This window comes from Lepus europaeus, chromosome 2 (assembly GCF_033115175.1).
Source record: "Lepus europaeus isolate LE1 chromosome 2, mLepTim1.pri, whole genome shotgun sequence".
Classification (NCBI taxonomy): Eukaryota; Metazoa; Chordata; class Mammalia; order Lagomorpha; family Leporidae; genus Lepus; species Lepus europaeus.
Genome location: NC_084828.1, coordinates 123876339 through 123893251, shown reverse-complemented (window position 1 = coordinate 123893251; position 16913 = coordinate 123876339). Strand labels below are relative to the sequence as shown.

The following is a 16913-nucleotide window of genomic DNA, read 5'->3' as shown; positions in this document are numbered from 1 at the left end:
GTTGGAGGCTGGTATGGCGGAGTGGGTGTGCAGGGGTACAATGACATAGTGAACCGGGATGCAGGGAGAGAAGCAAGGCAGGACTTGATTTAAAAATAACCAACTCCTTCCAAGATTTGCTTTCTGAGGGTACACCCCAGTGACCTGAAGACCTCGCACACCTCAGAGGCCGTATTTAGATCAAGTCTCCACCCTTAATCCATGAACCTTTAACGTAAGACTTCAGAGTTTCACATCTGCGTGAATTTTGGAAAATCAAATCCTGCCCAATCCATAACAGGTGGCCCTAGGGTTTGTTACAGCCATCTCTTTACAGATAAGGTAAAAATAGATGCCCAAAAGATTGACTCCGCTAAGGTGATACAGCTAGTTAGTGAGAGAGCCAGAAGTAGATCCACTGTCACCTGATCCCTTCCTTTCCACCTAACCAGAGCTTTCTAAGCCTCCATCATGGCTTTTGTCACTAGTGCCTATACAGCATTTAATCAACATTTTCCTTTAAATGCACTCACATATTAAGCTTCAACATATGCAAAAAAAAAAAAAAAGTTGGACAAAGAAGAGTAACTACAAAGTAATGAACTTGATTTGCTAGTTACATTTTTTTTAATACACTTCAAAATAAAAAATGTGGAGCAGGCATTTAGTCTAGCAGTCAAGATGGCCACATCCCACATCAGAGTGCCTGGGTTCAGTTCTTGGCTCCAGTTCCTGACTCCTGACCCCTTGTTGATGCAAATCCTGAGAGGCAGCAGTGATGGCCCAAATAATTGGGTTCCTACCACTCCCTCAACTTCTGCCTCAGCCCAATCCCAGCTATTGTGGGCATTTGGGGAATGAACTAGCAGATGGAACCTCCTCCTCTCTGTCTTCCTGACTTTCAGATAAATTTTTTAAAACTTTAAAAAATTTTTAAAAGACTAGTTGGCGTGCCTCGTTATTTTTGTATAATGCCAGCAAGGCACCACATTAGACTTCACTGTCTCTGGTTATTTGCATGCGTAAGTTACAAGTATTCATGGCATAAGGTGGATGCAAAAGCTAGTGAAAGCAGGAAAGAATATTTTGGGCAGCAGTGTTTGTGATCAGACTGCACCTGCTTTCCCAGTCTTACACTTCAGCTCTCCCTTCAGGAACCATGGGGATACAGTGGGTTCCTTCATTTCTCCTAAATTATGAGCATATTTAGGTTTGTAAAGAAAGTCACAGTTTTCCTAAAGTGATGTAAAGACTACCCATGTGAACCCTGGCTTCTCAGTTGTTACTCGCTTGCTTTATAGTGAGTAATTTTGTAAACCATCACTCTGAGACTAGAACCATGATCGGCAGTAGGGTTGTGTCATATACTACGAGTGTGTCAGAAATCACCATGGATGAACAGAAAGACAATATTTACATTTATTTCAACCCAGTCCATTACAGCAGTGCAGACTAAGCTATATGCTTACGCCTTGTGAAGAAAGGTGTTTTAAAAAAGTATTAGAGTATATAATCTGGAGATTAAGAACACATTCAACCTTTGCTTGATTTTCTCACTGATGAATGAACTCCTGGCATGAAACAGTGTCAAGAATGTTAAGAAAATAGTGAACATTATGGCAAAACACAGCTCTCAAATGTATATAATAGTTATTAAGTCTACTTTTAATTTCTCCATTCACATGTGTTTTCCATGACCTCAGTTGAAGTATTGACTGGTATTAAGAGAAAGAATATCATAGAAAATATTCCTCAGAGAGTAATAGCCTTCATTGTTTTCATTCTTAAACTGGATGGAAAAAGATGAGCGAATTCTCTTATAGTCAATATAGATTTCTCAAGCAATTTGGAAAAGTCTTACACAATTAAAATACTATAATCATAGCTGGTCAGACTGCTTACAAGTTTTATTTCCTGACAATAGAATTGACTGAAAGACAATGTCAAAAATTGTTTAGTATCATTTGATGCCCTATTTATCTAAAAAAATATTTGTAACATTACAGATCAATTAGATAATTTCTTTGATAATGGAACAAATTCTCTCAAGATTGATCTTTTAAAATTCTGTGACTATGGGCCGGCGCCACGGCTCAATAGGCTAATCCTCCGCCTGTGGCGCCAGCACACCAGGTTCTAGTCCCAGCTGGGGTGCCAGATTCTGTCCCGGTTGCTCCTCTTCCAGGCCAGCTCTCTGCTGTGGCCCGGGAGTGCAGTGGAGGATGGCCCAAGTGCTTGGGTCCTGCACCCCATGGGAGACCAGGAGAAGCACCTGGCTCCTGGCTTCAGATCAGCGTGGTGCGCCGGCCGCAGCGGCCATTGTGTGGTGAACCAACGGAAAAGGAAGACCTTTCTCTCTGTCTCTCTCTCTCTCACTGTCCACTCTGCCTGTCAAAAAAAAAATTCGGTGACTATGACAATATTGTGTCACTCTGGCATTAAGAGAGGTAGCCCACTGCAGCTGAAAGTTCCATCATGCTGAAGCTTATGGAGCACATGGAATCAATTTGGTAGCACCCCAAACTCACAAATCCTATAATGATTATGGACTATTGGACTTTCTCATTTTTATGTTTTACAAAAAGACTGTATGCTGTATTTAACACAAAACATTGTCAATGGTCTCCAAACCATGATAGGCAATATGGCATTATTCCTAAGGTGGTAACTGCAGCATATCAAGGAAAAAATTTGCCTTTTCTTCTTGCAAATATTAACTCTATGTAGTAGCAAACTGTGAAGCCAATGCTATTGTGTTGTATTTTGTAATATTAAATATAAATGATACCATCTTTGTGTAATCTGAAAATTTTTTTTTTTTTTTTTGACAGGCAGAGTGGACAGTGAGAGAGAGAGACAGAGAGAAAGGTCTTCCTTTTTGCCATTGGTTCACCCTCCAATGGCCGCCGCGGTAGCACGCTGCGGCCGGCGCACCGCGCTGATCCGATGGCAGGAGCCAGGTGCTTCTCCTGGTCTCCCATGGGGTGCAGGACCCAAGCACTTGGGCCATCCTCCACTGCACTCCCGGGCCACAGCAGAGAGCTGGCCTGGAAGAGGGGCAACCGGGACAGGATCGGTGCCCTGACCGGGACTAGACCCCGGTGTGCCGGCGCCACAAGGCGGAGGATTAGCCTAGTGAGCCGTGGCGCCGGCCGTGTAATCTGAATTTTACATATAGAGTTTTTTTATACAGTAGTTGAATAGGGGACATGCTTTTCCTATGACAAACTATATTTACAATGATCTAAAAGTCAAAATACCCCACATCTCCAACATTCATATAACAGTATTTTATAGCCATTAAGAGAGTAAACAAATTAGCAAGACATCAGTCCCTTCCATAATGTGTAAGAGAATATTGAGTCACAGAGATTAAGTAATTTGTTCAAAATAGATAATAGATAAGACTGATAAATAGTTTTAAGCTTCTGCAGTTTCTGAGCATCTTGATCAACAGATTACTACTAAAACTGTATTATTCATTCACTAATCTATCCAACACATGTGGGGCACTACAAACGTACTACGAGGACGACAAAGGTAAGACATGCCACAGAGTCCCAAGAATTGCGTAGGAGGCAGCAGGGGAAAAGCACATGCAGAGATTCTAACATAGGGCGGAAGGTGTGGAGAAGAGAAGAGAACTGAGAGCAAGTGTGATGTGAGTTCAGCTTCTTGCTGGAAGAATCAGGGAATACTTTGAGAAAGAATTGACACTAAAAATGGAAGAAGTTTACCAGCTGTAGGAAATGTAAAAACGGAATCACAGATATAGAAAGTCTAGGAAATACTTGTCAAAGAGAAGTAGTAGAAACTGAAAAAAAAAAAAAAGATAGGTTGATCCTGTTGCGTGAGTAAGGCTACAGTGCAGGCTTTTGCCTGGAAGTGGTATGCACTTTGTTAAAATCTGGGAACTGCTCTGGATGGGCTGTACTGGAATAATTATGGAATGGAAAGGCTGGAGATGGAACACCAGTTGGTAGTCTAGGACAGTAGTCCAGATATGACTTAAGTAATTTCTCAATAAAGTTTTAGTATTGGGAATAAACAGGAGGCCACTGATTGAAATTCTATGCAGAGAGGGAAAGGATTTGTCCTCGGATATTTGAAATCAGTGCCAGCTCTTGCCACTTTAACAGGTGTGCATTTTATGAGATTGGCTCCAATTAATGCAATATCCACTATTTACAAATACTACAGCTCCTCTGAAAAATGAAATAATATTAACTACTTTTTCATTTGGGCAACAGATAACCCCGCAGATTGAGTATTCATAAGAACTCTCCCAAAAAGAAAATATACATCTGAATAATATTCTAAGAATTATGGAAGAAGAGTATAAAAATTGACATCAAAAAAGTAACTGTCTTTGGGACTCAACGAATGCAAAGCACAACTAAATAGGGAGACTTGGGAGTAATAACACAATAAACATGTTTCTGATTTTTGTTAACCATTTATGAGGGAAAACATAGCAAACAGCAGCTAAAAGGAAAACAAGAGTTATTTTAAAATACGTGCATTTTACAGTTCTGGAGGGACCTGATGCATCCTCTGGTCCAGACCTGTAATTTTCCAGGAGGTAACAGTTTCCTTGGAGGCTGAATAACTCTCCATTCAGATAGCTGCTCAACAGCAGGCTTGATGCAGGAGCCTGGGCCTCCAACTCCGGTCTCCACCTCTCCTTTCCAGACAAGGAGAAAAGTGTCAGTGCTCTAACCTTTGCTACTCAAAGAGGTCCAGCGAGTGAATTAAACGAACTCAATATGCATGAAAATCTTAAATGTCTTACATCAATACCTAAGGCTTTGAGCCTGAAAAAACTGGAAGTTTGTAATTTTTAATTTTTATTTCCTTTTTCTTTATTTATATGAAAAGCAGAGAGAAAGCCAGACAGGGAGAGCTCTTCTGTCTACTAATTCATTCCCCACCTGCCCACAACAGCTAGGTTGGGGCTGGGCTAGGCCAAATCCAGGAACCTAGAACTTAACCCAGGTCTCCCCCGCGGATGGCAGGGACCCAAGAAATTGAGCCCCACTTTCTGCCTCCCAAGGTGTGCATTAATGGGCAGCTGGGTTGAAAACAGGTGAGACTCGATCCAGGCACTCACATTATGGGATGCAGGTGTCCCAAACACTGTTGTGACAGCTGCACCAAATACCTGTCCCGATGTTTTTTCACACCAATAGAAACACTTCGGTTTTGATCATTGATAACTCATTAAATAAACTGTAAACCTCATAACAGCATATATTTCAATATCTGATTCCCCAAAGAAAATTTGGTAATGCTGATTGTCCTTTATTTATCTATTTATTAAAAGATATATTACTAATTTATTTCAAAGGCAGAATTATAGATATAGAAGAGACAGATCTTTTTTGATCTGCTGGTTCACTCCCCCAGATGCCGTCAATGGCCAGGGCTGGGCCAGGCTGAAGCCAGGAGACTGGAGCTTCTTCTGGATCTCCCATGTGAGTGCAGGGACTTTCCCAGGTGCATTAGTAGGGAGCTGGATTAAAAGTGGAGCAGCTCACTAGGCTAATCCTCTGCCTGCGGCGCTGGCACCCCGGGTTCTAGTCCCAGTTGGGGCGCCGGATTCTGTCCCGGTTGCCCCTCTTCCAGTCCAGCTCTCTGCTGTGGCCTGGGAAGGCAGTGGAGGATGGCCCAAGTCCTTGGGCCCTGTACCCGCATGGGAGACCGGGAGAAGCGCCTGGCTCCTGGCTTCGGATCAGCGCAGTGCGTCGGCCGCCGCACGCCGACCGTAGTGGCCACTTGGGGGTGAACCAACAGAAGGAAGACCTTTCTCTGTGTCTTTCTCTCACTGTCAAACTCTGCCTGTCAAAAAAAAAAAAAGTGGAGCAGCTGAGACTTGAACTGGTGCATATATGGACTGCCGGCATCACAGGTGGCAGCTTAACCCACTACACCACAACACCAGCCCCAAGCTGTCCATTTTGTAAAACACAATGTTTAGAATGTATTTATTTGAAAGGCAGAGCAACAGAGAGAGCAAGGGAGAGGCAAAGAGAGACAGATCTGCTATTCTCTAGTTCATTCCCCAAATGGCCACAACAACCAGGTCTGGGTCAGTCTGAAGCCAGGAGTCCAGGAACTTATGCAGGTCTCCCACATGGGTGGCAGGGCCATCTTCTGCTGCCTTCCCAGATGCATTAACAGGAAGCTGGACTGGGAGCGGAGCAGCCAGAACTTGAACCCACACCCTGATGTGGGATGCCAGTGTTACTAGTGGTAGCTTAACCCTCTGGGCCACAACACTGGCCCTGCTGATTGTCTTTTGAGGTTTGTGAAATAAAAAGTGCTCAAATGACTTACTAGAATTATAAAGGAAATAGTATAGGATCATTACACCCCCCAAAAGCAGTTCTAAATCTCTTAAAATGACATAGTAACTTGCAATATTACACTAGGTCAATGTATTCTGAACACGGAACTAACATTGGGAATTAGATTCAGACTCTCAGCTTCAGAGTCTATATTCAACACGATGAGGCATCACACTTGCTTGCCTGTGAGAATTAAGTCACTCATTTCATGATTCCATAGGTTGGCCACTTCCTTTAAATGTTTTGAATTCAGAAAGTAATGAAATGGATTGATTTCATTTGCCAGCCAGAAGGGTTTTTTTATTAACATATTTAGTGCTGATAATTAGCTTGTAGGATTATTTCTTATTACAAATAATAATCCTCATAGTTAAATAATTCAAACCCAACAAATTAGGCAGGTATATAATTGAGAACACTGAGGCATTTTTAAATGGAGACTTGCATGAGACGTTTGTATGAAAAGACAACACTGGAAATATATTTGTTTGCTGGAAAGTCTGAGCATCTGGCTTTGCCTTGTGCACCACTGCCAGATTTATCTACCTTCCTCCCAAGTGAGCTGCATGGGGTCTAACACATTAATCTAAAGAGATAGCTTCTGTCTTCTTAAAGTGAAGAGTTGTGCGGTGGTAATTTTCTATCCAGAACCTTAAATGTCTAGGGAATTAAAGTTACTGCCAAATTCAAGTGACTACTTCTTTTCTCTGATTTAAAGCAAGATTTCTTAAAAGCCAGAGCAGCCAAGTTTCCATTCACTGTTCCCAGACTTTTAAAATGGTATAGTTAAGGTTTAAGCTAGGAACCTCAGAGGATCTCAAAACTGAAATATTTTTATTTTTCCAAGGGTACACAGAACCCAGTATAGAAACGAAGAACTGCGCGACTGCTTTATTTAATAGCAGCAACTGCATAAGGACTCAATCTACATATTCTCTCCAGAATTCTGTATCAATGTTTTTGCTATTGTATCCTGAAAATTTTAGTTTAAAACCATGTATCTCAGAACAGGTTGTGGCACGGGAGGCTAAGCTGCCACTTTCCATGCCTGGGCATCTCAACTTCTGATCCAGCTCCCTGTTAATGCACCTAGGATGGCAGCGGAAAATAACCCAAGTTCCTGGGCACCTGCTACCCACGTGGGAGACCAGACTGGGGTTCCTGGATCCTGGCTTCAGATTGACACACATCTGGCTATTGTGGCTATTTGGGGAATGAACCAAGGATAGAAGCTCGCTCTCTCTCTTCTCTCTGTCTCCCTCTCTGTCTATTGCTCTGCCTTTCAAATAAACAAATAAATCTTAAAAACTTGTATACCTCTTGCACATTTTTATATTAATATCTAAATATGCCATGATACTTTAAATAGCTATGAAGGATATTGTGAAAATAACCAGGGTATTGTGAATATTGGCACTTACAAAATAAAATTGTTATATCAAGCTAATTTTTATGATTATAAAACTTTTATTGATAGCCTATCATATTAAGTTACTATGAAAACATGTAAATATAAAGCTCTCCTGGGTTATTATTAGAACATAAATGTGCTTCAAAATTTGATAATCACTGAGAATAAAAATTAAATTTTATTGATGATACATTCCTTTTGCTAAAAATTATTTGTTTATTATTTATTTATTTGAAAGTCAGTGAGCTTTCTCATCTGCTGGCTTACTCCCCAAATGCCTAAAACAGCGTGGTCTGGGGCCAGGACAAAACCATGAGCCCAGGATTCAATCCAGCTCCCCTATGTGGGTGACAGGGGCCTAAGGACTTGAGCCATCACCTGCTGCCTCCCAGGATGCACATTAGTAAGAAGTTAGACTCGGGGTGGAGCTGGGCCTCATACTCAGGCACTCTATTAAGGGATACTGGGGTCCCCAGCAATGTCTTAACTGCTGAGCCAGACATCTACCCTACCAACGCATTTTAATGAAAAGGAAAGCTAGATGCAGTAAAAAATAATTGGTTTGTATGTAGGATCTTATTTACCTTTTACTAGTAGAAGGTAGGAAATATTAAAAGTTTTAAGATGAGGAAAAGTGATAAAGTTATTTCAACTACTTCATGGAATACTAAGCATTAAGCAGAAAGATCTTATAGAACTTTTACCTAGTATATCTTTGACATACTAGGTAAACAAATAAAGATGTATTGATACAGAACTTTGATAGTTTTTGAAAACATTCTAATTACATGTCAAAGGCTTGGTGGTGACCGGAATGCTTTGGCTAGTTAAAGGTTCTTTTTTTGCCAGCTATGTTGTGTGCTGGGGATATAGCAAGAAGAGCTGAAAAGAGTGGCTTGTATTTAAAGCAAAATCAGAAGGGGGCATTCTCAACAGTCACCACTTTTCACTCATGTTCTTTTTGCCTTGATTTCTTAAGGCTGTCCCTCAAACACGTACTTGGACGAAGCCAGGGCATAGTCACACTTGTAGCTCCATTCTCTAACAGGAATATTTATGTCTGGGAAATACAGGAACCCTTGCACTTAGGAACCTCAAGCCCTTCAAGTACCACTAGCGTGCACATACTCAACAGCCACCACCTCTGCTCTTGAGTTATCAACTCAGGTCCACCAGCATCCGGTTTGCACCAAGGCATAAAGGGCTTCTGGGCCACATACAGTAGAGCCTCGGGTTCACGGTTGGGCCCCAGGCCTCAGATCCAGCATGGAGGCTGGGCACCCATCCCTGAGCCTGCCTCCACCCAGCAGTTCCAAGTGTCAAGGAGAGGACCCCAAGAGCCATGTCCTGCCTCAACTGGCCTGGAGCCCCAGATCACAGAAGAAAAACTCTCCGAGTTCAACCTCGGTGGTGTTCCTGTGGTTTCCTGGGATCACGTCACCATGGAACTTCTTTTAATTCTCTTTTTTAAAAAAATTATTTATCTGAGAGGTAGAGTTACAGATAGTGAAAGGGAGAGACAGAGAGAAGGGCCTTCCATCCTCTGGTTTACTCCCTACATGGCCGCAACAGCCAGAGCTGTGCCAATCCAAAGCCAGGAGCCAGGAGCTTCTTCCAGGTCTCCTACACGAGCGCAGGGGCCCGAGCACTTGGGCCATCTTCCACTGCTTTCCCGGGCCATAGCAGAGAGCTGGACTGGAAGAGGAGCAGCTGGGACTAGAACCGGTGACCATATGGGATGCCGGCGCTGCAGGTGGAGTGTCAGGGACCATGCAGTAGGTGGCCTTACCTCTTGGTAATAGAAAAACCTGGCGTGTCAGATAAAATGTACTATAAGCCATGCGCCTGTAACCGCCCTGCCCCCCTCCCTAATCTTGTAGAAGCCATGCGCCTGTAACCGCCCTACCCCCCTTCCCTAATCTTGTAGCTTCCCGTAACAGGGCCCCTTCCCGTAATAGGGCCCCGCGGGTTTTTCTTGATTGCGTCAGCACTGCAGTAGCGAAGACAAGCCCTTCCTCTTTCCCATGCCTCAATGATATATAGTGAGCAGTTCAAAAAATAAAGTTGCAGCTTGATCAGCACTTGTCTTGCTGCCATCCTTGTGTCTCCTGCCCCTCTCATTTCTCCTTCTAGGTACTCGACCCCAGTTGCTGTCCCGCGGGTCGGGACATCTGGCGCCCAACGTGGGGCTCGAGTGTGGCCCTTGGGGCTCGAAGTGCCTGTAAGATTGGAGAAACGCCGCCTTCCAGGAGGAAAACTTGGATCCAAGTGATTGTGCGACCAGCTCGGAACTGCCCACCCGAGATCATCAGCATCGGTCGACGCTGAGGAGCGAAGACGGCGCAAGGTAAGTGACAGCCATGGGGCAGGCATTATCGTCACGGGAAATGTTCATTAAAAGCCTCAAAGATACTCTCAAGACACGAGGAGTTCGGGTTAAAAAGAAAGATTTAAAAGTGTTTTTTGATCATATAGAAAGACTGTGTCCCTGGTTTCCCAAGGAAGGCACAATCGACGAGGTTAAGTGGAATAGAGTTGGAAGTTGTCTAAAAGATTTCCATGAGACTTTTGGCCCTGCCAAGGTGCCTATTACCATCTTTTCATATTGGAATCTAATTAATGATATTATAAAAACCCGGCATACAGATAAAGCTGTCGACGCCCTGGTGAGGGAAGGCGAGGAGACGCTACGGCGATGCTCCCAACCCCCCTCTAGATGCCCTTCTGTCATTCTAGATATGCCCCCTGTTTCTGATAATGGCACCCCAGATGACCCCCCAGATGTGATCGAGGAGCCCACCCCTTCCCTCTCCAACAAGACGGGCCAATTATATCCTGTTATTCGAGACCGGTCAGCCTTTGAAGAGAGAGAGGAGACTGCCCATAGTGCCCCAGATCCCCCTAAACCCCCGCCATATAATCCTCACCTACCCCTTACCGTTTGCGCCCCCTCCTTCCACGATCTTAACCCACCTATACCTGACTTGTCGGCTCTGCGGCAGTCACTTCAAGCCAGGCGGGAGCACATCCAGCTCGTTAAAGAACTAAGAACCCTCGATGATGAGCTCCGCCATCTCGCCTTGGAACGACCCCTTCCACGATCTAAGCAAAATAACACCAAGCCCAAAACCCAACCCCTTCTGGCTTTCCCTGTAACCAGGAGACAAGCCCAAGGCCAGTCCGACCCTACCACTGATGGGGAAGATGAGGATGAGGATAATTCACCCCACCAACATGAGGAAGACAGTGAGGATCCGGGGTCAGAGGGAGAGGATCAGGCCCCCCATCAGGGACCGGGAGATGGACAACCGTCATCTTACAAAAGGCTTAGTCTCAAATTTATTAAAAAACTTAAAACAGCTTGCACCCAATACGGCCCCACCGCCCCGTACACTCAGGCCTTATTAGAAAACCAAAAAACCCGCTGGTTCACGCCTAATGATTGGGATTTTCTTGCCCGAGCCACTCTCAGCGGGGGTGATTACGTCCTGTGGAGGGCTGATTATGTTCAAATTTGTAAAGAGTTAGCTCAACAAAACCTTACTAAAGTCTCATCAAAACATTGGACCCTCTAAAAACTTTTGGGAGATCCCCCGTATAACTCCAATAATTTACAAGCCCAATTCCCTACTGGGTTACTAACACAAATTAGCACTGCCGGCATGGGGGCATGGAGAAAACTCCCTCAGAGAGGAGCGGTCACCGCCTCTTTAGCTAAAGTTCAACAAGGGCCCGACGAGCCTTATAGTGATTTCGTTTCGCGCCTTAATATGGCAGCTGAGAGACTCGTCGGCCCGGGAGAGAGTGGAAGCGCGTTCGTTACACACCTTGCCTTTGAAAACGCCAATCCAGTTTGTAAGGACGTTCTTCGGCCTCATAAACATAAAAATGACCTTTCAGAATTCGTGAGGCTCTGCGCTGGCGTGGGATCAGCCCACGCTATGGGTCTGGCTATCGGAGCTGCATTTAAATCGGCTCACAACCCCTCCGCAAAAACCTCCACTTGCTATGCTTGTAAACAGCCTGGACATTTTGCCCGTGATTGTCCCACTGCCTCATCAACCAGGCCTATGGCACAAAATATAACCCCATCCCCTCCAGGTAGGCCACTTCCTTCCACCCTGTGCCCTCGATGCCATAGGGGTTATCACTGGGCAAATGAATGTAGGTCAAAGACTAATTCTTCAGGCCAGCCCCTCCCTCCTAGGCTGCCGAGAAACTCCCAGAGGGGCCAGCCCCTGGCCCCAAATTATCCAAGGACAAACCCTGGGGCGATACGGTTTGTCCCTCCTCAGGCCCAAGCCCAACAACAAGTTCCTCAAATGCCTCAACAATTACTTCCCTCCAACGAGCAACCCCAGGTAGCGCAGGACTGGACCTCTGTGCCGCCTCCGATACAATATTAGATTCCACCCAGGGCCCACAAATTATCCCTACAGGGGTGTGGGGCCCTCTGCCTTCGGGTACCTGTGCTCTTATTCTTGGTAGAGCATCAGCCACCCTTAAGGGCATTCAAGTTTTTCCTGGCATTATTGACGGTGATTTTACCGGACAAATAAAGATTCTAGCAGCCGCTATTAACGGAGTGGCTGCCGTTCCACAGGGCACCCGCCTAGCACAACTAATTCTTATGCCTTTAATTACTAAAAATACATCCTCAATTTCCTCCAGGCCCCGAGGCATTACCCCTTTGGGCTCCTCGGATGCCTATTGGGTCCAGCCAATCACAAAAAATAGACCTACACTAACCCTTACTATTGAAGGAAAGGATTTTAAGGGCATTCTAGATACGGGGGCGGATGCCACGGTCATATCTCAAGATCATTGGCCCACCCACTGGCCGCTGACCGCATCTTTTACTGACTTACAAGGTATAGGCCAATCTAATAACCCCCAAGTCAGCTCAAAGGTATTACACTGGAAGGATAGTGAAGGCAATCAGGGCACTGTAACTCCTTTTGTATTACCAGGCCTTCCTGTTAATCTGTGGGGACGTGACATTCTCTCCCAAATGGAAGTTATCCTGTGCAGCCCTAGTAACGTGGTCACACAACAAATGCTGCGCATGGATTATGTGCCTGGCACGGGACTTGGAAAAACAAGACAGGGCATAACTCAACCCATTACAACTCCCTCTAAAACAGATAAACACGGGCTCGGATATTCGGATTTTTAGCAACGGCCACTGGCCTTCCTGTACCCCATGCAGATAAAATCACATGGAATACTCAAACTCCTGTTTGGGTGGACCAGTGGCCGCTTACTCAAGAAAAACTAAATGCCGCTACAGCGCTTGTACAGGAGCAGCTCGAGGCTGGACACTTAGAGCCTTCTAATTCTCCCTGGAATACACCCATTTTTGTCATAAAGAAAAAATCTGGCAAATGGCGCCTTTTACAGGACTTGCGTGCCGTTAATAAGGTCATGGCACCCATGGGTGCCCTCCAACCTGGCATCCCCACCCCTGTAGCCATTCCAAATGGTTATTTTAAAATAATTATAGATCTTAAGGATTGCTTTTTTACTATTCCTTTACACCCTGATGACCATCCTTTCTTCGCCTTTAGCCTTCCCCGTGTTAACTTCCAGGGACCAATGCAAAGATTTCAATGGAAGGTCTTACCCCAAGGAATGGCCAATAGCCCCACCCTTTGTCAAAAATTTGTGGCACAAGCAGTAGACCCAATTCGTTTACGCTGGCCACATCTTTATATTTTACATTATATGGATGATATTCTATTGGCAGCCCAAAATAAATCAAACCTACTTCGTTGCTTCACGGACCTTACTAAAACCCTTCTCGCCCTTGGTTTACAAATTGCCCCTGATAAGGTTCAGTTACAAGACCCCTTTCACCTAAATGCTCAATCCCTCCGTTTACTTTGTAAGATTTCACGAGATCAGGCTCGTGAAATAGTAAAACAATGTCCCACATGCATCACAAGCCTCCCTGTACCGCATTTAGGAGTCAATCCGCGTGGTCTTCTCCCTAATCAGTTGTGGCAAATGGATGTCACGCATTTCCCAGAATTTGGCAAATTAAAGTATCTCCATGTGTCTATAGACACGTATAGTGGTTTTATCTTTGCTTCCCCCCATTCAGGAGAAGCTGCTAGGGATGTCATCTCACACTTTGTCACTGCCCTTTCTGTCCTGGGAAAACCTGCTAAAATTAAAACAGACAATGGTCCTGCTTATGTCAGCACTAAGTTTAAACAATTCTGTGAAGCGCTCCATGTTAGCCATGCTACAGGCATTCCCTATAACCCACAGGGACAAGGAATAGTTGAGAGAGCCCACCAAACATTAAAAACTTGGCTCACTCGGCTTAAAGCCACTTCCTTCTCTTTTACCTCTCCCCGCGATCGCTTAAATCATGCGCTTTTTGTGACAAATTTTTTAACTTTGGATAATAATGGTCATTCCGCTGCTGACCGTCACTGGCACCCTTCCCCTAATACGGCTCCACCTATGGTGATGTGGCGAGACCCCCTCACCAACAGCTGGCATGGCCCAGATCCAGTACTTATCTGGGGCCGCGGCTCAGCCTGCATCCTGGATCAAAAGCAATCGGCACCCAGATGGCTGCCTGAAAGATTAGTTAAACAAGTTAATTCGTCAAACTCTTCTAATATTAACCCTACACCAGAGCCTACATCTGGCCCTGAGGATATTTTCCCCTTGTGTTTACAGGAATAAAAAGACCCGGCTGGACTCTACTGGGACTCATTACAGGACTCCTTGTTATTGTCGGTATTGTTGCCATTGTTGCTATTTGTGTATCTTATCTTCTCTCTATTCGCTCTTCCCCTACCACATTTCCTGAGGGCTCACTGATTAACCCCTCTGAAGGGCCCTAACAAAATGTCCCTCTTCCTTGCTCTCCTGATAATGGCAATCTACACCATCCATTGGGCTCCACCAGTCTTTGCAGGGTTTGACAACCCTCAGGCCATTCAAAAACTCCTTCAACAGCATAACCCTTGTACCTGCTCGGGGGGCATAACAGTATTACTCCCACAAACATCAACCTCCTATGGATCCCGAGTCCTCAATCGTAAGCCTCATTTTACACATGACTGTGGAGATAAAACTGCATATCGGGCTGCCACAGATTCCAAATGGCAGTGTACTCTCAAACCTAAACTAGACTCTTCCCGCCCTGAGGATCAATGCCCATCAGAATGCAATAGTACTATCCACTACTCTGTGCACTCCTCCTGTTATACTCAGTATCAAACCTGTAATGAGGGGAGTAAACATTTATTGTTTGCCACTATAACAGGAGATCATGGGGGAATATTTGGAGGAGACTTATCGTCTTCACGCCTCAGCTCTCCTCCCTGCCCCCCTAAGGGACAAGTGGCCTGCTGGTACCCTGCAGCCCCTGTGGGAGTGTCTGATGGTGGTGGCCCTCAGGACACACTTACCAGGTTAAAAACACAAAAGATGCTCGAAACCGCATTCGAAAGCCTTTATCCTTCTCTCCAATACCACCCTCTGGCTAACATCCGATCTCGAGGAATGGAAGGCTTAGATGCCAACACCGCCGATATCCTCACCGAGTCCCATAAATTACTTAATATCTCTAACCCCTCCCTTGCAAACAGCTGTTGGCTCTGTCTGCGCCAGGGACCCCCCCTTCCTCTTGCCGTATTTTTACCGCTTAATAGTACCTCTATGTTTAATGATTCCTCTAACGCTCAGCCTACACATCCCTTTCCTGTTCTTCCTTACCCAGCTGAAAACATCACTTGCCTTTATAAACCTCCCCTTAATAATTCCTTTAATATTGATGTAGGCCTCGCTCCCTTTTGTACAGATAATGAAACAATAGATTTCCCTCTTTACGCCCCCAATTCCACCGTATTTGTATGCAAGGATAATTTAGCCTATACTGTCCTACCAGCAAATTGGAGCGGTAATTGCGCACATGCTACGCTTTTCCCCAATATTGAAATCATTTCGGGAGATACCCCTGTTCCCATCCCCTCCTTTGATTATATTGCGGGGCGACCGAAACGAGCTGTTCAATTTATTCCTTTAATAGCTACATTGGGAATCTCCTCAGCGATGGTTACAGGTTCAACAGGACTAGGAATTGCGGTCCACAAATATAGACAATTGTCCCAACAGCTTATTAATGATGTACAAACCCTATCCACCACCATTCAGGACCTTCAGGATCAAATTGACTCCCTAGCGGAAGTCGTTCTCCAAAACCGTAGAGGCTTAGACTTGCTTACTGCCGAACAGGGAGGTATTTGTTTGGCTTTACAGGAAACATGCTGCTTCTACGCCAACAAGTCCGGCATTGTTCGTGATAAAATCAAAACACTTCAAGAAGACCTGGAACGTCGTCGACGTGCCCTGGCTGAAAACCCCTTCTGGACTGGATGGAATGGACTGCTTCCCTATTTGTTGCCACTTCTAGGCCCCTTTGCTGGAATACTTATTATACTATCTGTAGGTCCTTGTCTCTTCAATAGACTCGTGGCCTTCATCAAACAACAAGTAGACAATTTGGCAGCCAGGCCAATTCAAATACATTACCAGAGTCTAGCCATGCAAGATCCCATGGAAACTTATCATCCCCTCTCCGGCCAATAAAGTATAGCCAATAAGGTCACGGTCCTTTCAACAGCTAACCTTCCCCCGTTCATTGCTGTCCAGTCGGGAGCCCAGGAAGGGCCCCAGGCCTATCAATAAAATGAGCAGTAAGCCAATGACGGGCACCTTCCCGTACCCACACCCGCCTAAGACAGGAGTCCTTGGGGACTGGCAAGGATATCCAGCGACGGGTAAGAGGTGTTAGGGTTTCGGGTCGATTCCTAAGACAGGCACTGCTCGTTCGTCAAACTTGGCCTAAACCACAGCTATCCTTCTTAAATTGATAAAGAAGGGGGATATGTCAGGGACCATGCAGTAGGTGGCCTTACCTCTTGGTAATAGAAAAACCTGGCGTGTCAGATAAAATGTACTATAAGCCATGCGCCTGTAACCGCCCTGCCCCCCTCCCTAATCTTGTAGAAGCCATGCGCCTGTAACCGCCCTACCCCCCTTCCCTAATCTTGTAGCTTCCCGTAACAGGGCCCCTTCCCGTAATAGGGCCCCGCGGGTTTTTCTTGATTGCGTCAGCACTGCAGTAGCGAAGACAAGCCCTTCCTCTTTCCCAT

General features: G+C 45.1%; 1 protein-coding gene across 1 annotated transcript; it reads left to right on the top strand.

Annotated features, from left to right (window-relative positions):
• The first annotated feature begins 9811 nt into the window (after positions 1–9811).
• Positions 9812–16549, top strand: LOC133774725 (syncytin-1-like). Its single transcript, XM_062212629.1, has 2 exons — positions 9812–10084; positions 14431–16549. Exon 2 carries the CDS (start codon positions 14602–14604, stop codon positions 16345–16347), a length of 1746 nt encoding a protein of 581 aa, XP_062068613.1. The 5' UTR covers positions 9812–10084; positions 14431–14601; the 3' UTR covers positions 16348–16549.
• The last annotated feature ends 364 nt before the right edge of the window (positions 16550–16913 follow it).

Coding starts and splice junctions, on each gene's coding strand:
- LOC133774725 (XM_062212629.1), top strand. CDS start 14,602: ATGTCCCTCTTCCTTGCTCTCCTGATAATGGCAATCTACACCATCCAT.